At 39.2% G+C, this 23,113-nt stretch overlaps 2 protein-coding genes across 15 annotated transcripts in view; one reads left to right on the top strand and one right to left on the bottom strand.

Moving 5' to 3' along the window:
* The window catches only part of ADCYAP1R1 (ADCYAP receptor type I), a 144,950-nt gene extending 138,301 nt beyond the window's left edge, over nucleotides 1-6,649 (top strand). For 10 of the 14 annotated variants that reach the window (XM_013182431.3, XM_048062363.2, XM_013182423.3 and 7 more), the window contains one exon: nucleotides 1,177-6,649. In XM_013182431.3, coding sequence (XP_013037885.1) covers nucleotides 1,177-1,386 — 210 coding nt within the window. In that variant the 3' untranslated portion in view covers nucleotides 1,387-6,649. The remainder of the gene's footprint in view (nucleotides 1-1,176) is intronic. The other 4 variants (XM_013182433.3, XM_013182432.3, XM_066991396.1 and 1 more) reach the window with 1 other exon arrangement.
* Nucleotides 6,650-14,066: 7,417 nt separating this feature from the next.
* LOC106036788 (vasoactive intestinal polypeptide receptor 1-like) overlaps nucleotides 14,067-23,113 on the bottom strand; it is a 31,817-nt gene continuing 22,770 nt past the window's right edge. Inside the window, exons 9-13 of the mRNA XM_013182371.3 lie at nucleotides 20,489-20,558; nucleotides 19,547-19,638; nucleotides 18,972-19,101; nucleotides 17,700-17,741; nucleotides 14,067-16,527 (exon numbers count right to left, since the gene is read on the bottom strand). Of these exons, the coding sequence (XP_013037825.3) occupies nucleotides 16,339-16,527; nucleotides 17,700-17,741; nucleotides 18,972-19,101; nucleotides 19,547-19,638; nucleotides 20,489-20,558 (523 nt within the window). The 3' untranslated portion in view covers nucleotides 14,067-16,338. The remainder of the gene's footprint in view (nucleotides 16,528-17,699; nucleotides 17,742-18,971; nucleotides 19,102-19,546; nucleotides 19,639-20,488; nucleotides 20,559-23,113) is intronic.

The raw sequence follows: 23,113 nt of genomic DNA, 5'->3' as shown, positions 1-23,113 counted from the left end.
CTTGAAGGAGAGACTCAGACCTTAGCTAATCTGACTCATTCTCTGCAGTTACCTGTATCATCCGATTAACTATAAAAATATCCATAAGAAAGAAGGTTCCTAATTTAGGAATCTTATTTGAGTGTCCAGTACTATGAGGAATGAATCCTGACCAGTCAGGCCAAGTTAGTAAATCACTCAGACTTCTCACAAGATGAAGATTGGGCAACTTTGTGTCACCTGACAAATCCTTTACCTGCAAGTACAGGATAATGTAGTTTTAATATAGTTTTTTTACTGCTTTCAGTAGTAAAGTAAGATCACTCTTATCTTTAATACAGTTCTACTCAATATTGAAGGCCTAGAGGCCTAGGAAAGATTAAAGTTGTAGAATGACATTCAAGTGTGCTTAAGTGTTGAAATACTCAACAAATAACTGGGGTAACTGTGGGCTGTTAACCTAGAGGGAAAACAAAAACAAAAACAAAACACACCAAAAAAAAAAAAAAAAACTTCTATAAGTTTCTCTGTCTTACTCAACAGTGGGTACAGGTTAAATGAATCTTCCACAGATGTCTGTTAACCCGACTATAAAAAGATTAGTTCCTCACTTAAACTTCTAACTTCTGACTATCCAAATAAATAAATAAACAATAAAAAAGATGAATTGATGAATCATACCCCAAACACTCTATCTTGGTTTCATTCAGTGGGGTTACACTAGTTTATATTGGCCAATGTCGTTCTATAGTATTTTTAAGCACGACAACTGTAACGGTGAAAACAGGGAAAACTTCATCGTTGTTCATTTTCTAATTGGACTTCTGACCAGGTATTGCTTTGCTATGGGTGATTTACTCTGCCCATGAGAAAAGGTCATGGGAAAGGAAGGTGTCATAGATGTACATGGATGCAAGAACTGTTGTCTACTGAGAGGTGAGCTGAAAGCAGAAGGCGAAGTTTTCTCTGGGCTGATCCTAAGTTATCTGTAGTCAGAGACACTGAATCCAGGCTGTTGTTCCCACTGCATGCCTGGCATTCTTCATACACACAGAAGTCACCTCAGATGAAGTAAGGAGTTTTTATTGCCATTAAAATTGTTCTGTCATTTTTTTTTCCTTTTTATTTTTTTCTAAGCTTGATAATTTGTCAGCATGTCCTCGAGCGGCTAAGTACATAAAAAATGACCTTTTGAAGTTTCTCCCTAAAGGTGCAATCAGAAATAAAGAGAAAATGGAGGAGCTGGAAAGTCAACCGGTATTTTGCTGTGGATTTCAAACATCGTCATCCTTCTCTAGCGAGCAGCGGAGTGAACGGGGGGACACAACTCTCCATTCTGAGCAAGAGCAGCTCTCAGATTCGGATGTCCAGCATAAATGCGGAGAATCTAGCGACATGAGCAGCTAAGGAAAACAAATCAATAAACAAGCAAACCAAAAACCACCCCTTTAAAAAGAAAACAAATAAACATAGTTTTGCTGGTGGTATAGGTTTCCTTTCCTTTCCTTTCCTTTCCTTTCCTTTCCTTTCCTTTCCTTTCCTTTCCTTTCCTTTCCTTTCCTTTCCTTTCCTTTCCTTTCCTTTCCTTTCCTTTCCTTTCCTTTCCTTTCCTTTCCTTTCCTTTCCTTTCCTTTCCTTTCCTTTCCTTTCCTTTCCTTTTTCCTTTCCTTTCCTTTCCTTTCCTTTCCTTTCCTTTCCTTTCCTTTCCTTTCCTTTCCTTTCCTTTCCTTTCCTTTCCTTTCCTTTCCTTTCCTTTCCTTTCCTTTCCTTTCCTTTCTTCCCTTCCCTTCATTTTTCCTTCCCTTTTTCCTTTCCTTTCCTCCTTTCCTCCAAAATGTCTTTGATGGTTGTAGAGGTGAAAAAGCAAATGAAGTGTATATATATAACTTTTTAAAAATCACTGTAAATACACAACTGTACTCAAGGCCATTGATGGTTAAATATTTAAAAGTTAAAAATAGGCCAAGCCCACCTGCTCAATGATTTACATTTCAGAGCATCTGCAAGTAATCTGTTGTCAGTCAAAAGTAACAAGTAATTGCTGTGCAGTTGTGATTCTTGGTTGCCAAACCGATACTAATCTGTGAATGGACATGAACACTGTAATATTTCAATTTGGTTTTCATTTTGTTTTGGATTTATTTTTTTTTATACTTGTCAAACGTATCTTACCCTGTCCCTGTCTTTTGGCATGTGAATTTCCAGTGTTTCTTTTTTGAGTCTTAGGATGGAGCTAACATGGGTTGATCATACCAGCAGGTTCAGGAAGAACTCCAGGAAATTAACTTCATGGTTGAATTTAGTCAGATGTACCAGTGGACTTAAAGAAAATGCTGTGCCAATATGAAGCTGCATAGCTATCATCAGTCAGTTGGGGGACTCCAGGCAATAGAGATGGGATCAGCTATCTTTTGCCATACCCAGGGACACTTCTGAGAATGCTTTATGTTCTAGCTAAGCTGTGAATTTTCTAAAAGGGCCATGTAGTTAAGATATATCTATATTTTTGGCATTGATTGATTGGGAGTTGATTGATTGATTGGATTCTTTGAATAATAGAAATAACTCTCTCCTCCTTCCCACCTTAAAAGCAAAAGTCAGTTCCAAGATGGTGTTTCCCTCCAGATAACCTTGAACCTCCTGCACCTGCGCCCAAACACAGCATGTTTTGGGGTAGTGCTGTCATATACAATGTGGTGCCTTTGCAACCTGGTTGACTTCTGTGTGTTATGACTCTTCCCTGCCAGAGCAAGAGGCACAAGAGAGATCTGGCATGATCGCTTTGGAAAGTAAAAGTCAGCTGCATTTGGTGAGCAACCAAACTGAACAATAAGATGCTATAGAAGGAAAAGATAAAGACTTTGGATGACTTCCCACACCTGGTGTTTTTCTCTCTCTTTGGATAATCCTTTTGATTAAATACTGATGTTCTTACTGGTTTTGTTTGGTTGGTTGGTTTTGGTTTGGTTTGGTTTGGTTTTGGTGTTGTGGTTTTTTTTGTTTGGTTGGTTGGTTGGTTTTTTGAAAGAAACTAAAACATTCTTTCCAACCTTGCCTTGTAGTTAAAGCCACGACTGGTACACATCTACTTCAGTCAAATGTCAATGATGTCAATTTTTAAAAGTCTTTATACATAAAGGCTTTGATGATCATACTAGCTCTCACTTCATTTTGGATTTATGAACTGATATACATATATATATATCTAAAAATATATATGTATGTGTGTGTATGTGTGTGCATATATTAAAAAAAAATATGAAAATGACATTCTAAATGTGAAGCTATGAACTGAAACTAATAGTAACCAGGAAATTTAAAATTCAGGCTTGTTCTCTGTTGTTAGTTGACTTGATCATAAATTAAAAAAAAAAAAAAAAAGGAAAAAGAAAAGTGAATGATTCAGAATTTTAGTGTCAGCTGAGCTTTTAATTTCACTGGTTTTTGTTAGTTTAGGAAAAAAAAGTCATTTTAGGTATAAATTTTTTAAAATAACACTAGTTTCCTTATTTTTAAAAGGAAAAAGGGTCAGAAAGTTGTGAAAGAAGTATTAATTGTAATACTTAACTTTTACCTAGTGCTTTATGGGACATACTCTGCTCTCGGTTGTAGCAGTGTAAATGAATGTAAAAATCACTCTAAACAGAGGGAAATGTTAAGATTGACTTCATATCATACAGGATCGTGCTCATATGAGACACTTATGCCGCAGTCAGGTTAAATCTACCCTTGTACAGAGGACCAGCAAAAAGGTTTATATCACTCAAATTATACTACAGTACCTTAAATGGGAGTTACATGATCCAGACACCTTGTTTGCAAGTCTTCAGCACTGGTTTACTGCTCTGAGAGCAGAATTTGTCCCCCTCTTCCAGACTCTGCAAAAATCACTGAAGTATTTTTAACTGATAGATTAGAATTTCTTATCTCATTAGATGTTGGTAAAAGCTATTTTATAAAGTTTTCCGAGGAACCATACTATTTGCAGACCAGAAAGACAGAGGGAGATGAGGAAAGTCAGATCTATCAGGTAAATGAATGCTTAAACCTTTTTTTAAATGAAATTATCTAATATTAGATGAACAGATATCATTTAGTTTTGTATTTTCTGTAGTATGGGCTTTCACAAGGTATTATATTGACAATACTGTAAGTGTATTATTAAAAAAAATCTAAAAGTATATTTTGCATGAATAGCTGGTAGCCAGTTTTCAAGCATTAATAAATTAGAACCTTTGGGGAAAAAAAAAAAAAAAAGTGTTGATTAACTGCCTCTGGTTGGAGACTTTATGCCATGTTTCAGTCCAGAGCAAGAAGATGTTTGGATCTTTTTTTTGGTCAAGGCTTTTTCTAAGCTTACTTTCACATTCTGTTGTTTTCCCAGCTGTCTTACAGTGCTCTGCAATTTGAGTTGGTGGATCTTTTTCCAGTGCCTCATGGGCAAGTGTCCACAACACCAAAACTACCCTCCAATCACGCCCTGTAGAGACCAGGTCCTCAGCTGTGTTAGAATCAATACAGAAAACCATTGTTATTGTTAGAACAAAGCCACTTCACTTTGGTTCTGGATTTGTGCCTCAGCGCAGTATTATTAATACTATTTTTTAGGCATTCTCAGCAAGAGAGGCTAAGGACTAAATAGTCATGAAGACATGGACTTGCCCCGTATACTCCAGAGACAATGCTCTGGAGCAAGGCAAGTTAGAGGGCACTGAAGGGGAAATTTCTACTTTTGCAGTCCATGTGTTTACTGTTCAATGGACAAATTGAAGTCTACAGTACCTTTCACCAGCACTGAATTTACTAGAAGAAATGGTATATCTCTACATATCTAATATATGTTATATTATACAAGCAACCCTTTCTATTATTTTTTTTTTTTATTGTGAGTGCTGACACACTTGCAAAGTTGTGTTTTTTTTTTTTTGGTTTGGTTTGGGGTTTTTTTGGTGTTTTTTTTTTTCTCCTTAGTCATTCTGACTTTCTCAGTGTTACTGGAAAGATCAGATTTCAGGTGTATATAGTAAACTAAAACAGATTCTGATGCCATCGCACAAATAACTGTCTCAGAAATCTTTATGTTGAATGTAAGCTGAAGATACTGGACATGCATGGCCACCACTCACAGTGGCTGTCATTTCTATTTGTTTCAGGATGGAAGAAACCAAAAAGTGGTTTGCTTCTAGGTGTGTGTAAATATCAATTCAGTGTAATAGTGCTTTGTTTGATTTTTCACTGTGAAATATATTTTGGAGCTAGAAAGTCTATGTTATTAAAACTGTTTAATTAAAAGGAAAACAAAAGTGTGCGGTGCTCCTTGAGCCATCTTTTCTACCATGTGCATAATGTATTTCTAATCTAATTTTCTTATTTTTTTTTTCTTGTAAGTGTTCAAAAACCTACTGTACTGCATCTTTTGTGAGCATTTACTGTACCTAACTACTGTTTTATTATTGACTTTTTGATGTGGATTATTGGTATGACAGAACTATTAACATCGCCAAATGAAAACTAAGATATATATTTCAGAAGGACAAGGGTTGTTTCATTGTTGCCTGGTGACCTCAAATGTTTTTACCTTCACCTGTATTGTGTTCAGTTGTGTGTGTTTTTATTTTGTAGAAGAAATATGCCCAGGTTGCTCTGCTTCATTTAAGTACTTATATTTGAAAACCAGGTGTTAAAATGGGATGTTGGGGGAAGGGAGAGAGATGAGAACAGTTAAACTGAAAGTTAAATTCAGACACTTTGTTTGGTATCGTGTTCCACCTTTTCAGCAGCTGTTCATCATTACAACAAAAAGAACCAAGTATGGCAACCACAAGGCTAACACAAATGAAGGAAAGAGATTGAGTACAGCAGGAAAATTAAACAGAAGTGACATGCCAAGCAGCTTGCAAAAGAAAACTAACAATAAAAAAAAGCTAATAGAAATAGTTCTTGAAAGGGTACAAATGAAATTTAGTTTTTGAGCACTTTCGTTTTCAGTCAAATATAAAGTCAGACACTTTCTCAATCTTCTCCTTTTGTAGTTTCAGTTACAATTTTGTAAGAGGAGCTGCATTTCTGCTATTTCCAGAAGGGTAGGAAACTCATTCAGACAAGATATTGCATGAAATCCCCATTTAATGGGCAAAAATATACTGATTGTGTCAGTTTGTTAGGTTCATGCATCTGACTGCTACTAAATCCTGACTGACTTCAAAGTTCAAAGCTTGGCCTGTGAACCATGCAGGTACCTAAATTTACATTACCATTCCAGACCAGCCCTGCCAGAAATTAGGCATAGAAATTAAAGACAGTGCAGGAAAGAGAAAATAATTCTATAGTGACTTTAATAAACAGTGGCAATGAAAGAAATGCAAAATTATAATTTATTAAAACAAACAAACAAACAAACAAACATTTAATTGACTTTGTTTACCTTCTTGGTTTAAATTATTTTTCAGTAGTGTTTCAGAGAGAATCGTTTATGTCAGTGTTTTTTAACCTGTGGTCAGTGGAGACTTCAGAGCCCATAAACTATTTATGAAGTGTCCATGGAAGATAATTAAGGAAACTAAATTAATACATTGTATATAACTATAAATGTGTGCAAGGTTTCTGAAGGGCTTTTTTTTGTGTGAAGTCTCCCACAGACCCAAAAAAAAAAAAAAAAAGAAAAAGAAAAACAGCTGCGAAAAGCTGCTGGTGAGTTATTATTATGTATTTATTATTATGTATTTTCCCAGGACAATCTTCTTGTCTGTATTAGTTTCTCAGCGTTCTGTACATAGACAGGTCCATTCAATCGTTGATTAACTCCTCAATGCCTCCCATCCAGCATCCACAAGCAGTGGTGGAGAGGAGCTGGTGAGGAGAGCATGGCCACTGTTAACTAACTCTAATCTTGAGGAGTATCTGTGTATTGCAGTAAGGCCGGGATGAAAGAGAAGTGTAACCAGGTCTCTTTGTAGTCTTTTCATAGTGAATGACTGGTTTGAGAAAATGCAGGTGGAACGAGTGCTGTACACCAAGAGAAGTCGCTGTGTCCTCAGCATCAACATAAACATGCAAACTGTGATTTCGCTGCTGCTGTGAAGTTCCGTGAACTCTTACACAACAAAGTACAGGATCCAAATATCAAAGTTAATCTTTACAGTTTCCAAATACAGTGGATCTACCTAGAAAGCTCAACAAAATAAAATTGTCCACCCTAGTTTGATTACGTGATTTCACATTTTATTTTTTTTATCCAGGGATTTGCTCTTATGAACAAAGCTTCCAGAGAAATGTTGGATATTTAAAATCATCTTCTACCTGGTGCTGCAGAAAAATAAATGTGACCCTAGGAGATCTGTTATAGCCTGGAAGTTCTAAGGGAAGCAAGATAAAGTAGTAAAGACAATTAGAGCAGGATACCTGGGATCCTGCTTGACTTCCAGCTGTCAGACAAGATCGGTGTCTCTTATAGCTCCTATGTGATATCTGTGATCTCTGTGTGGATTTCCAGGAACCTGAAATAAACTCACTCACTGAGATAAACTAAGCTTATCTACATTTGGGTAGCTAGACTATGTCTATGTGAGAGTGATGTCTGTTGGATTCCTGAGGTGGAACAACTTTAGAGGTGTACATAATGCAAAGATACAACCAAATATCTGATTTTACCTGATTTCCAAAGTATGTCCTAAAACCTAGATCTGTGGGTTTTAATTAGGGCTTATAAGAGATCCCGTGAAAGAAAAAAAAAAAAAAAAAAAAAAAAGCACAACTATATCTCCATAGCTATAACTGCAAAGCTGTTTAGACAGGCTCCAGAGGTGCTGAAACCTCAGTTAGGCTATATTACACATCTGTGTCCCTTTCAACATCAAGCATTTTCAGCATTAAGGATTCTGGCTCATAGGAAAGTCCTGGGAAAGATCTTATGTCACTAAGGTAGCTTATGACATCCACGTCACCACTGACAGTGAAGAAGTCTTCCTCTGATCAAGTTGTTCTGGCTGTAGCCACCAGAGAGAAATGAGAGATTTTAGAGTAAGAGCATCAAACATATCTTTGATGTCTACTCAAGGGTGACATGATTCATACTTCGCAAGTATCTGTTTCTTTCCACCAGGAAGTCTGACCAGATCAGAGGCTGATATCTGTACTGTGAAAGTCTATATGTCTTTCCCCTAGGATCTGTGCTTAGTCACTGTTATTCTGTTTCCTGTATGGTGAGGAATAACGCTCTTGAAAATCTTGAGGTTGGCTTCTGTTGGATGCTATCAAGCAGATTTGGGGAAGATGCGTGCCTGATAAAGGCTTGGTAGCTCTCACTGAGTGCAGTTTTCAGGAGGTCTTGTTCTCTCCACCAGATTGTGTACGTGTGATAACCACTTCTCTGTCTAGAAACAAACCATGGTACGTAGTACACACGCAGTGAAAAAAAGTTAGCATTTTATCCTCTGCTTTTAGGAGTCAGAAACATACAACCTGTTCAGAATTGCATTTAAGAGTAAAGTTGGGAAGATACGGAGCATGAAGGAATAGTTAATGATGCTCCGATGTTAAGCTCCATGCACATCTGTACTAAAGAGTAAAGTTCAGCTAAATACACATTGTACTTTGTGTATGGAAACACACCAGCAGAGCTTAAAAAAAATGTTTTAAACTTCATGGTCATTTCACTTTCTTATGATTAATATCACAATTTCCCATTGGTTTTCTTCTGGGGAATTCATCCACGTAAAGAATTACTCTGTGATATGATGTTGTGTGATATGACACTCTTTAGTGTCTGAAACTACAAACTTCTGGATATGCCTTTTCCAATGGAGTGTGTCCTTGCAGAAAAGTCTGAAGAGGCCTTCATGTAGCAGTGTAATCTGTAAAAACTAATAGTTTATGTGTTCATTCTCATTCCCTTCTTTTTGTCCATTTAGCGGTGATGCAACATGCTATAGCTCTGAGAAGAGATATACCAAGTTATCATATGGAAAGCTGTATTTTGGCTTTTGACTGTGTCAAGGTACAAACCTACTGGCCTGGCCTGTTGGTTCTAATACTGGGCTTTTTTTGGTCAAAACTGGTTTAACTAATAATGGGATCTGAGGTTATTCAGCTTTGTTATGAGGTGGAAAAACATACATCAGTTGCTGCTTTGTAACAATTTTTGTGTTCTAAGAAATTGTTTTTAACATGTAGACTGCTGTAGATGACACAAAAAATGTATTACCATTTTGTATAAGTCCATTCTGATATAAAATGACAACAAAGAGAACTTTTTGTCTGTGAAGTTACAGGGTAGCATATTTCTATCCAAACAGTCGGGATGGAGTTTGGGGGGGCTTAAAAACATTAGCTTACTCATGGAAAGGAGTCCCTGAATTATACTTGGCAAAGTCAGTCCTGGAGTAATGAGGCATGAAGTCTTTGCTATTAGTGGGCCATGCACATTTGTCCTTCACCATCAATCAGCGGAGTAATGCTAAGAAGGTGTTTAGCCCACCACATAAGTATCAAGAGTGAATATAGTCTGATATTGTCAAAAAATAAAAATAATGCAACAAAGCAACACACTCTCTTGTAACTAATAACACCTGTTGTTCTAAACTTTAATCCACAGGTGCTTTTGGGCCTGTGGATTATTTCTAAGGAATCTAAAGAGGAAAAGAAAAATTGTTTTTTCTCAAACAAAAGCATTGCCATTTGGCAAAGCTGGAAAACCACTGGTCTCTATCATATCTGACACGCTTTGGGGTTTCATTTCTTTTCCAGTCAAAGCAAGCCTCAAGATTTTTGTCAGGGTCATTTTTAAAAGATCATGGACATTCACCCTATTATTACAGAGGACTCTGCGCTAGATGATCTATTTATGAGTCTTCTCCCATCTTTTTCCTCAGCTTCAGCCTTCTGTAACTCTTTGTCTATCCCCCATGGATGTGTGATCATGGATCATTAGGCAAGATCATGGTGACAAGGTAGGTGCACAACAGGTCCGAGACGAGGTCATGATGTCAGCCTATTTCAACAGGACCAGTGGTGGGACAGGGCTGTGGTGGAGCTGGAGATCAGCATCCTATAGTGTTACAATAGGAACTGGGGTGAAATGGGACGCTGGGCTGTGGTGGTTTTACCCAGCTGGGCAGCTGAGCTCCACCACAACCACTCTCTCACTCCCCCTCCTCAGAGGGAAAGGGGGAGAAAATACGATGCAAAGGGTCAAGGACTGAGATAAGGACAGGGAGATCACTCAAGTTATCGTCACAGGCAAAACAGACTCAGCATAGGGAGATTAACAAAATTTATTACCTATTACTAACAAGCTAGAGCGGTGAGAATCAACAAGAAAGAAAGACAAACCAAAAACACCTTCCCCCTCATCCACCCTCTTCTCCTTCCTCCCCATGAGCAGCACAAAGAAATGGGGGCTGTGGTCAGTCCCTGACGCTTCTTCGTCTCCGCCGCTCCCTCACGGTCCACGCGGGGTCCCTCCCACGGGATGCCGTCCTTCCCCAACTGAGCCTGCGGGGGCTGCCCACAGGCAGCAGCTCTTCAAGACCTGCTCCCACACGGCTCCGTCCCACGGGGTCCGTCCTCCAGGAGCAAACTGCTCCAGCACGGGTCCCCCACGGGCGGCAGCTCCCCCCAGACCCCCTGCTCCTGCGGGGGCTCCTCTCCACGGGCTGCAGCTCCGGCCCGGGGCCTGCTCCTGCGGGGGCTCTCCGTGGGCCGCAGCCTCCTCCAGGCCACATCCACCTGCTCCACCGGGGGCTCCTCCACGGGCTGCAGCGTGGAGATCTGCTCCGTGTGGGACCCGTGGGCTGCAGGGGGACAGCCTGCTCCACCAGGGGCCTCTCCACAGGCCGCAGGGGGATTGTGCTGCGTGCCTGGAGCACCTCCTGCCCTCCTGCTGCACTCGCCTTGGGGGCTGTAGGGCTGCTTCTCACTCCTCACTCTCCCAGCTGCTGTTGTGCAGCAGTTTGTTTGTTTGTTTGTTTCCCTTCCTTAAATCTGCTCTCCCAGAGGCACTAACAGTATCACTTACTGGCTCAGCTCTGGCCAGCGGTGGGTCCCTTTGGAGATGGCTGAAACTGGCCCTTATATAAAATGGGGCAGCTTTTGGATTCTTCTCACAGGCCACACCTGCAGCCTCCCACTACCAAAACCTTGCTACGTAAACTCAGTACATGGGTCCATGGTCAGGTCAGGGGGGTCCCCAGTGCAGATGTGTGGGATATTATTTTTCTGTATTGCTGTGAATATCTTTGTGACAATCCACTTGGGGATTTACTAGGTGAGCTGGGCCAGCATCAACCCCTTATTTTGGTTGTAAGATGATGCAGATGATGCGTCCGCCCTTTCTACCACATGCTGAAGAGCTGCATCAGTCACTGTCCTACTAAACAGGGAGTTTAGCAAATGTGGAAGAGGGAATCTGGAAAAGACTTTATTTCTAAAGGTTACATGTCTAGTCTGAGCAGATGTTTTAGGCTTCTTTTGTAGTTAAGAAACAGAGAAAGAAAAGGCGCATACAAATGTATTTCATCTTTCTGTAAAAGTCTTGTGGTAAATATCCATAACTTTAAAGACGCAGTACCACACTAACACATTTGCTACAAGAATCAGACACTGAGAAACTTTCATTTACTAGATCTGTCAAAATACCAAAGAGAACAACCTCAAAAAATTCTCACTTAGTTCAAATGGATTTTAACACAACTTTTAAACCAATATCATCAAGACTTACAAGTAGGGTCTCTAACTTTACCAAAACACTATTTCTGGCAACTTGTTTCTAGTGGAACAGAGTCATCAAATTGTATCTGAATTGTTCCAATAGTTGAGCAATAAATGAATACTGAATTTCCAAAAACCTTGACCAATTTTGGCAACTCAGGATTTAGTCACTCACCCATTATCTGGTATTCACTCCTCTCACACCTGTTTTTAATCTCAGCCTTACAAGGGTGTGGGTTTAACCAACATTGCCCACTCACATAACTTGGCCTGAGAGTGATTTTTTTGGACAGGAGTCATTTTTGTACAGCATTTTAGAAGATTAAAAGAAAGTCATAAGATGCTGCTGATGTAATCACATAGGTAGCCTGTATACAAGGAGGCTACGACACTCCTTTAATAGACTTTACATACAGGGTTGAGTTTATCTCATGAAGTAGGAATAAGGGAAAAAGAAGGCACGAATATGTGGGCTAGGTGTGGGCTAAACAGATGTTTTGGATGTCCCAATAACATTTGATAACTATGTTTATAAAATCCAACCCCAGATTAATAGTTAATCATGTTTAGACAACTCTATAGTTGGCCAAATATAGGTGCTCACTTCAGGGAGAGCTGTGCAGCTCAAGGATTTCACTAACTGTACTGCTAATACTTTCACTGGCTTAGACATCCAACCTTAGTTTATACCAAACAGCTTTAAATGATACACTTGAGTAATCTCCATTCTGTACACCCCTCTCATATAGTGACAGAGCTGCCTATGATCCCAGGATAAGTTGTATGTACCCTCATAAACACTCTAGTACCATATGTTACAGGCTTCAGTTCCTCAGTTCAGCTTTTTTCTGAAAATAATCAGACTTCATGTTTTTCGGTCCCTTTTTTTTTTTTTTTTTTTTTTTTTGTCCTTGTTGTTCTTGTTTTTTGTTGGTTTGGTTTGGTTTGGTTTAATATCTTCTGCTATTTCTCTGAACTATTCTGAAAATCCAACTGTGCGTAGAATATGCAACCTTGGGAAAGGTCAGCATTGGTCAGCATTGCCAGAGCAGGCTGGAGGGTTTTCTTTTAATCTGGAATCCACTCAGTAAAGCTTTCGGGAGAAAAAAAAAAAAAAGACAGTAAGAGTTAACAAACTACTCTTAGTGAGAAGTTTCAATCACCTAATCAACAACATCGAGAGAAACAGCTGAAACAATTGTGTTTAATCTTTCTACGAGTTTGTGTAATTTAGAAATGGATTTTAAAATAATATGTAGAGAGTTAAACTATGTGAAAGATAACAGAGAATTAGAGGAAGAGAAAACAGCTTTTCCTAGCTGATATACTAAATGGTATATTGCACATGCCCTTGGTAATCATATAAATCTCACTTGGGAGAGGGTACACCTCAGATCCTCAGCTAATCAGGCTAGCTGTGAACAGTGAGCAATGCTTCAGCATGGTTCATGGTTGTTCTGACTGTGAACTTCCAGACAGGGCAGCAGCATGCCCAGCACACACCATGTACCACAAGATGGCAGTGCCTTCACACAAACGGCACAGCACTTCTAGGCATCCTTTGTGACAACGCCTTTGCTGCCTTCAAAGGCCTGGAAAGGAGCAGTATATCCTTAACACATTCCTTTTCCTCCATACACCATCATGTCCTTACGTGTGCCATGAAGCAGCCTTCTCAGTGCCCACACAAAATCTTTATCCAAGAAACTTTTGCTCTCCCCAGGGTTATTAACCTCATCATCAGGTTGTTCCAAGTGTGCCCTTTATACAAATTATGCAAACAATGTTTTTATATGTGCAGAATAACTTTATATAGCCCTCAATTCCGGCTTACGGCTTACACAGCTTGATCAAAATGATTGAAAAGTATAAGACTTGGAAATGTCAAAAGCGTAAAGGAGGGATGCAGGGACATTCTGGACAAGGCCCAGGCAGAACAGGTGGCTGGCATATTGCTAAGGTTGCTGGAGAACATTTGAGCTATTTTGTTGGATCACTGTGAGGTGGGATATGAGGGTGTCTGGAAGGAGGCTAAGGTAGGAGTGGTTATCCAAGGAGTTAATGCAATCCGAGTGTGAATGGTGACAGTAGATGGGCACAAAACAGTTTGTGAAGGCTGACAAGAACAGAGGCATTGCTGGATATTTTGAATTTTATGCTGCTGAACACTGGATGAGTGATGGAAAGATCCTTCATGATGTACCTACCACCACTCTTTGCCATCATTTCTCCTTTCCTTGGATCCTGGGTCCAGTAAAGAAGCTTCCCAGTAATAAAATCAAAGGACATGTAGTGAGATAGGTGGCCTTAAAGTCAAACTTAGGCCATCCTGGGGGCACAGATGGGAAGTGGAAATTGCTGTGTAACACAAGATGGCTGATATATGCACCAAATAAACCATGAAGAAAGGTGTAAGAGAAAATATGGTAGTATGTTCAAAACATAAAGCCTCAGGCCAGTCTTTTTTTTGTTTTTGTTTGTTTGTTTGTTTGTTTGTTTAGGAAACATTCTCAGGTCAGACAACAGCAGGATCACTCCAATTTGTTCCCTCCAAAGATAGATGAAAGGAAATTATCTGTCAATTCCTTCATATATTATATAACTCAACACTGTTTAATTATTTCCTCAAGAAAACATTCATGAGTAGCCAAATATCTGAACAAATGATCTTTTCTCTTAAAGTTATAGAAGCAGTCTACTACAAAGCTGTGTCTTGGTGATGGTGTCTTGAAAGAGGAGTGAGGCATTAACTCAAGCCACAGGTTGAAGTTCCTGTAATGTAAATGTCCTCTTGGGTAAAGAGATCATAATCATACATATTCATTGGCTTCAAAACTGTATCCATAACAAACACAATTATAAGACTGTCAGTTTTTGATAAAGTCTCAAAGGAAACATCCAAACCGACATAAAACGTTTAAAAATTACAAACACAACAGTTTTAGTTATCACTTACATTTTATAGATGTACATCACACAAATGTGTTCAAATCACTATGCTAGGCAACACACAACACAGGAGCAAGGATTACTTTTGCAAGGAAAACTAATAAGGTGGTCAGAATAGACAAGATAACACCTTGTATAGGGCATGTGATTCATTGGGACAAATGGAGTAAACGTCTGATCAGTAAAGGAGTGATCTCAGTTATGAGTATAGAAACCTGGACAATGCATCTCTGCTGTAATAATAAGTCTAGAGATGATGAATGTAAAATCAACAAAGAGGTTCCCACAAAGTCAAATATCACCTTGCTTAAACAATTAACCAAGAGTTCAACAAAATGAGGGACCAGAGCTCTACTTTTTGAAGCTAAACTGATATTCCAGTTTACAGAAATTCCAGGGTGTACTTAAATGGCTATTGTCTCTAGAAGTGCATCCTGTCTGGATACAGGTCCTTCTGGGAATGGTCCCATTCTGAAATGAACTACAGCTATGTTTCACGTGCCTTGTGTACACACACTGCTTTTTGGAGAGTTTGATGTAGAGGCCAATTCAATCCCAAAGAAAGAGAAAGGCCACCCAAAGAAGTGATGTAAGTACAGGATTATTTTGCTGTGTTTTACCAGACCATACTCTGTTTCACTTCTGACCTCTGACACATTCTTCACTGGAGTGGTAATGAGCTGAGAAATGGTGGGCAGGACTGAAATCAACAGAGTGCAATCACAGAGTTCATCCTGAAAGAGAGATCAGCAAAAATCACAAAAGCACAGTTTAACTGTGGATTTAATTGATGGATCCAGCTAACCTTCAAGGATATTGCAATAGAAGTTCTGTTCCAGCTACACATGGACCAGTGTCTGGTCACTAAGAAGACTCGGTTTGTAAATTATTCTGAGTTTAAGAAAGCCCAGCTGGGATATTGCATTGTGTTTGCTGTATGTTCTTCATTTGTACGTGCATAATCTTCCTAATGCTCAGCTACTACATGTTTTCCCATGGATGAGAAAAGGCCATCTTGAGTCCTCTGGCCTGACTTAATGTCTCCATTGTACAGGCATGAAAAAAAAAACAAAAACAACAACAAACAAAAAAAACAAAAACAACAACAACAAAAATCAAACAAAAAACAAGCAGATAATGTAACTCAGTCATTTTTGCATCACTCTAGCAACACCTTGAGATTCCTTTCAAAGAAGCTTACTTCTCCTTAGACAGGTGCTTAACACTTCTCAGTTCATAATTCCATCAAGTTAGCTGAAGTTGCCTCAAAATAGTTAGTAAAAAATCACTAATTATTATCACAAGCTTTTGACACTCTGTGACTCTTTCAAATGAAGATTAATTATAGTGCTCTTCCAAACTGAAATTTCAGGAAACACTGGCAAAGATGTGACAGACATGCTGGACCTGGGAAAAATGAATGCAGCTCCTTTGATTTGAGTGCTAACCCGATGATGCACAAGACCTGAAGATCTGTCATTTCACAACAATAACAATGAACAAAAAAGTGGATTATGTGTGGTTGAGGAGAGAAAGAGACGGAGTTGTGATACTAATCTGTACCAGTTGAGAAAAGCAGCTCATGTTCAGGACAAGAAATTCTCAGAAGTCTGTTGACACTACGAAAAGCCATAAAGAATCCCAACTGTCTATATTTTAGGTAGTATGCTACAAGGTTACAGCAGCTCAGCCTGTTAGATAAACTCAGACAGAAGTCACACCATTCTGGTATGCAGACGTTTTCCTTTTCGGACTGATTTTTTCAAGCAATGATAACTGAGTAACATAGTTGACTGGACTGTTTTCTCTGGACATAGTCCCATGTTTGTGTGTGAAGCTCAGGTATTCTTGATACTGCCACTTGCACAGTTGTTTCTTGAGTTCACTTTGAACCTACGGAAAAGGAATTATAAAAGCAAACAGAAAATAAAGACTTAGTGGTCATTGAAGACAAAATATGCCAAAATTTCTATGTGACTGCTAGGCCTGGATACACCCAAATCAATCAAGATTAAGCCTTAGCACATTTTTAGGTGGACTTAAATCATACACCCATTCACACTGAAAAATAAACAATTTCCAGAATTCAGAGGATGACAAGGAAGTGAGCTACTGTAGTTTCTTTATTTATTGTTGTATTTCTACCACAGAAATATTTCCGCTTTATTATTATTATTATTATTAAATATATTTTTCCTCATACCAAATCTGTGCCTCCTTGTTGTGACCTGCAGTGTATAATAAGACCTTACAAGGTCCTTCTCCAGGCTTTCAGCTTATCCATATTGAAATCCCTCTTACAGATCTCTTACTGATTTGGGAAGATACTGAACCAACCTGGATATATATTACATTACATTACACTGTTTATACAGGGAAATCCAGACAAATCTCCTTCTTTCTGTGGGAAGTTGTTTTTAAAATGGTAAAGCTCTGTAAAATGTACTATAGGGATTTTATCCAAATTCTAAGAATGCGGCAAAAATAGGAAAGGAAGTGCTTGAGTAAAACTGATGAAATCATACAGGCTGTGCTGGAGGAGGGAAAAGGGAAAAGGGGAAGGGGAAGGGGAAGGGGAAGGGGAAGGGGAAGGGGAAGGGGAAGGGGAAGGGGAAGGGGAAGGGGAAGGGGAAGGGAAGGGGAAGGGGAAGGGGAAGGGGAAGGGGGGAAAGGGAAAGGGAAAGGGAAAGGGAAAGGGAAAGGGAAAGGGAAAGGGGAAAACACACCAGGAGAAAACAAACCTAAAGAAAGTACAATGTTACAAGCTTTCCACTGAGACATCATCATGATAGCTATCAGACATAAAGCAGAAAAAATGTCCCCTGACAGAAAAGTCACCAACCATTTGTAAAGGGTCACTGCTTCAAAGCTTAATCTGTGTCCTGTCAGAATTATATGAATACAAATAAAGTCAACAAAGGTACCAAGGGAAAAAGAGATAGGGGTATTTCATGTGTTCAGGAATAGATCAAAGCACAGATCAGTTCTGGAAACAGGAAAAATGAAAAACAAGAGAGGCCCATGAGTTTCAAAGGTTTTGATAATCTTATATACTTGCTACTCACCTCTGCATTTGAGAAACAATATAGAAGTGCAACAACAAAACCCTAGGACAGGGAGAATAGAGAGGGGAAAAAATCAGCCATCAGGATTTGAAGCATAGAAACAGGGAAAAAAAATAATCTTTTATTCAAACTTCAGGTAAGACAGCAAAAATATTTTTTCCATTGTTCCATTGGGATTTAGGTGATGTGGAACTATTTAATGGGTTTTCAAATTTGGAATCAATGTCTCAGTGGACTGGTGGCACTTTATATACATCACTGTCTTTGTATGGAGGCACTAAGGACTAAATCACTGTTCACTGTATCCTACAAACAAATTTTTCCTCAAATAAGGTAGTAGGGACCTTCATTTTGTTCAAGGCTATATTTTCACTAGTGAATAAAGTTGGTGAGGACCTGTTCTTGGTTTGCATGTTTTCTTCTAAATTATCTTCTTTCACTCACAAGAGGATGTCTATGTCCAAAGAACCTATTGGGAATGGTCTTGGGTTCATATTCACCCAGACCTGCAGTCAGACATTTTTTGGGTAAATGTTAGTCAGCCCACACCCAAACCTTTTCACAGACTGTGCTAACACAGGCAGTGTGTGTATCACTAGACAGTGATACACTACATCTTCATTTATAAACTGAACAAAGCACAGCCCTGAACACTGGCCCTTGCTTCTCCACCGTGTTAAAATGTTAACATGGTCCATGGCACAGATTTGGCTTAGGCCAAAAGATGGTGGGGTACAGATGAAAGAGGAAGAAAAAGACCTCAGATGTTTGCCAGTCCCTGGCCCTCAAAAGCCACGATATCATTCTGAACAGTGTTATAGCAAATAAAAGAAGCAAAGAAGTATTAAGATGATGGATTTACTACTGCTGAAGCATAAGGGCAGAACAGGTTGCTATATATTATCATTATTTTTTCAATTCTCTTATCATCACCTTTATTACATGTGGAATTAAGTTTCAATCAGTTCTTCTTAATCCATAGACTGATCTTCATGGCACTCAGTCATTGTTATTCAAAAAATGTAGATGTGCTTTTTTGTGATTTTTAATATAAAGTCTGAGTCAGAACTCAAGACTAGCATTGGATTTTAAATAATAAGATAGTGGAACAAACAACAGAAGGAGCTTGTGCAGGAGTAAAATAGAATGTGTGCGTTGAATTTAGACACATTATTAACACCTGTTGTAATAACTAAACAAAAATGTAAAACTCCCAAGAGTGGGGTGTTTCAGCCCCAAACTCTTAGGACTCAAACTTTTTGTTCAGCTTACCTGAAAGGATCCCAAGCCTAGCTCAATGTAAAGGCGAGCTTCCAGACCAGTGCTTTCTGGGAAAAATGCAAATACAATATAGTGCACTCCAAAGAGTGGGATCAAGAGTAATGTGGATTTAGCAAGTCTCCTGGAAAACCAAGAATTAAAGAACAAGGCACTGTTAGAAATACAGAATTAGTGATGACCATTATATGTTGGAACAACTTTTACTATGGAGGAGAGGTCCAGAATGGAGGCAACTACATCCAATGAAGTTGTGGAAAGATTACTTTCTGCCAGTCTCACTGTCAACATCTGGTCAGCAAAGATGAATCAGCATGCAAGTTTTCCAGACTGACCTTTAAGGGTCTTCTCCCTGCTATGTATGCAAGGGTTGAGGCACCAAATTACCTCCTGAGACCAATCTCAATCACACAAAAGTGTGGGATACAAAGACCAGTTTACTTTGTTATTTCTGCTGGGGACATCTCTCTATGTATAGTAACGAGTGGAACATTTTGTGGTCCTGTCTGTAAAACAATTTCTTAGAACAACTAAAACTGGTCAACTTCAAAAGACCCTGCAATACTTACACAAAGTGGCTTGAATGGCTCCCTCCTCCGTCTTGAGATTTCAATTTGTGAACTAGAATTCTGATCACATTAATAAATATAATGAAGTTAATCTGAAAAGACAAGACAGAATCTGTAAATTTATTACAAATCAGGAAGTATCTTCAGTTGATGCAAATGAACTAAGAATCTCCCATAATTAGAATTGCACTGATATAAACCAGTGGAGATTTGCTCTCAGATCAAATGAGTAACATTAGAAATATTCATTTTTTCCCACCAATATATTATTATATGTAAAGATATGCTCAGAGTTTTGCTGAGTGAATTTAGTCCTACATATCTGAATGTCATTATATGTCTGATATTAACTCATTGTATTCACTGTCAACACACAGATGATCTTCTGTGGTTTAAATAGTCCATCCAGTTCCATTCATCATTAATAACTGGGATTCTAACAGTCATAAATGACATATTCTTTGCTTTCTGAATTTAGATAGAATGAATCTGTGCATAAGAGAATTTTTGTCTTAAGTTTACATCCTAGCAACTCATTGTAAAAATATACCAGACAAAATGACCTAGACATATTTCTTGAATTAAGCCAGCTTCATATTATCTAGGAGTTCTTGCCAGTATGGTTTGCCTTTCTTCAGGAATGGATTACAGAGACACAGATAAGAACATGGTATACGGATTGTCTGTGGAAAAGTGATTCTATAACGTCCTAGCCTGACTCTTGAAAATATATGATTTACCCTTTAGACTGTGATTAAGAGATTTTGGAAAAAAAAAAAAAAAAAGTTACATACTGTACAATAATTTTCAATTATTTGAAATTCAAAAGAAATCAAACATAGCATGTGCTATTGTGCTTTTTTTTTGCACCTTACTGAAAGAAAACACTAACATATCTGTCAGATTTCAAAAGATGCTCAAGAAAAAAAATGCAAATCATACTAATACAGTTAGCAGAATGGGGCCTTTGATGATCCATAACACTACTCCATTTTCATCGTCATCCCAACATCTGAAACAGCAAACAAAAACAGAAATATTATCTATACCATGTGAGCTTTTCCAAACTTTGTTTGTCACTGAATAGGGAGGTGACAGACATTTCTAAAGGGCTATTCAAAGGCCTCTGCTACTACTTCTTCCCCAATACCTCCCCCATAAATTCTGTACAGCCCAATTTAAAGGAATTCTATTCAGTAAGAGCCAAGGGCTGCAGAACTAAAGTGAAGTCAAGAAATACACATTTATATTTTCAGGCTTCTTTCCCACTCTCCTGTTGAAAAACAGAGTTTTACAGAGTACAGATTAGCCACTAAACTGCTATACCTCCAGGAATATAAGGATTTTGGTGTCATAAGAGAAGCAGACAAAAAATCTAGACCTCTAGCGAAGGTATCCTGAAGGCAGCGAGCAGAACAGGCTTTTGGTCTTTGTTTGGAGGCTGTTAATGTAATTAGCATGAATAACATTCCCTTTTTCCTCCTTTCAGTCAAGTTCCATACATGCTAGGTTTTCTCATTCTCCTTCGTTTATTTTCTCTTCCAGTTTTGTCACACAAAACACTTGGCTGCATGTCTGAGTGTAAGGTATTCCTTTGCAACATGAGTTCAGACCAGCTGCATCTGAAGGACATGGGTTTCCCTCTTAGATATTAGGCAAAAAAAGAGTGGTTCTGATACTATGGTTTGCTTATATATCTAATATCAAAGGAGCAAACAAATGTAGCAATCTGCAATGAGATACATGTGACTCTTTAAATGTCTTCATTGGAGCTATTCCACTACAGTTCCTTTGCAAAGGTGATCAGTGCAACAGGGTATGATTCACCTTACCTTAAAGTAGGCACCAAAAATATATATCAGACAAGTAAACTGAGTGGGTAGACCCTTTGCTGGAAGAGCATCCAAAGTTCAGACACTCTTCAGCCTTCAGCCCCCTCTTTAACCCTGTGAGAACTTGTCAGAACTCTCATTCACCCATCTTTCCCTGAGCTTTCTTTATAACTGGAGTATCTTGTGCCAGTTTCTTCTGTTATAGATTCAAGAAATAAACCCAATACTCTGGCCATTCTGGCATCTGGGCTGGGGTTTTTATTTTTCAGCCTAAATTATTTATAAATTTCACCTGAGACTATATATTTTTTAATGAATATCCTGCTTGCAGAAAAGTACTTTTATATATCACTTTTATTTCCTGACTGATATCCATGTCTCTAAATTGGCGAGACCTGGATTTGACAGATGGACTACTCGGTGGGTAAGGAATTGGCTGGATGGTCGTACTCAAAGAGTTGTAGTCAACAGCCCAGTGCCCTAGCGGATATTAGTAATGAATGGTGTTCCTCTGGGGTTGCTACTGGGATCAGCGTTGTTTAACATCTTTGTAGGTTACATGGACATTGGGATCAAGTGCACCCTCAGCAAGTTTGATGATGACACCAAGCTTTATGGTGTGTTCAACACATTGGAGGGAAGGGATGCCATCTAGAGGGACCTGGACAGGCTTGAGAGGTGGGCCTGTGCAAACCTCATGAGGTTCAACAAGGTCAAGCACAAGGTCAAGGACATGGGCCAGGGCAATCCTGAGCACAAATACAGGCTGGGCAGAGAATGGATTGAGAGCAGCCCTGATGAGAAGGACATGGGGATGTTGATGAATGGGAGGATCAACATGAGCTGGCAACGTGCGCTTGCAGAAAGCCAACCATATCCTGAGCTGCAACAAAAGCAGCATGGCCAGCAGGGCGAGGGAGCAGATTGTCCCCCTCTGCTCTGCTCCCATGAGACCCTACCTGAAGCCCTGCACTCAGCTCTGGGGCCCCCAACACAAGGACAGGGACCTGTTAGAGCAAGTCCAGAAGAGGTCGCGAGGATACTCAGACGCTGGAGCATCTCTGCTATGGAGACAGGCTGAGGGAGTTGGGGTTGTTCAGCCTGGAGAAGAAAAGGCTTCGGGAGGCCTTATACTAGCCTTCCAGTACCTAAAGGGGGCCTATAGGAAAGCTGGAGAGGGATTCTGTCAGGAAGTGTAGTGACTGAGTAAGCAGTAACAGCTTTAAACTAAAAGAAGGTATATTAGATATAAGGAAGAATTTTTTTACTTAGAGGGAGGTGAGGCACTGGCACAAGTTGCCTAGAAAAGCCACAGATGCCCCATCCCTGAATGTGTTCAAAGCCAAGCTGGATGGGGCTTTGGTCAACCTAGTCTGGTGGGAGGTGTCCCTACCCATGGCATGGGGTTTGGAATTAGATAATCCTGAAGGTCCCTTCCACCCGAAAGTGTTCTACGATTCGTTGGAAGGGGAGCAGCAGGAAAGGAGAAGAAATGAAATCCTCCTTGCACCTTTTCTGGCTACAAAAAAAAAAGTACATGCTTTGGAAAGGTAGACTACTTTCACTTATGAAACACTACAGTAGAGAACGTCTACTACAGATATACTGCAGTAATACAAAAAGAGGAAAATAGGATGTACCAAAGTGGTGGACTATAATACTTATTGTTTCTACACTATTTAAGCGGGTCCTGAGGAGGTAGGTATAAAATAACATCTTTTCAAACTTATCATCC

Source organism: Anser cygnoides, chromosome 2, assembly GCF_040182565.1.
Source record: "Anser cygnoides isolate HZ-2024a breed goose chromosome 2, Taihu_goose_T2T_genome, whole genome shotgun sequence".
NCBI classification, from domain to species: Eukaryota; Metazoa; Chordata; class Aves; order Anseriformes; family Anatidae; genus Anser; species Anser cygnoides.
The sequence above is the reverse complement of the archived record's forward strand: the minus strand, read 5'-3'. Positions and strand labels throughout refer to the sequence as shown.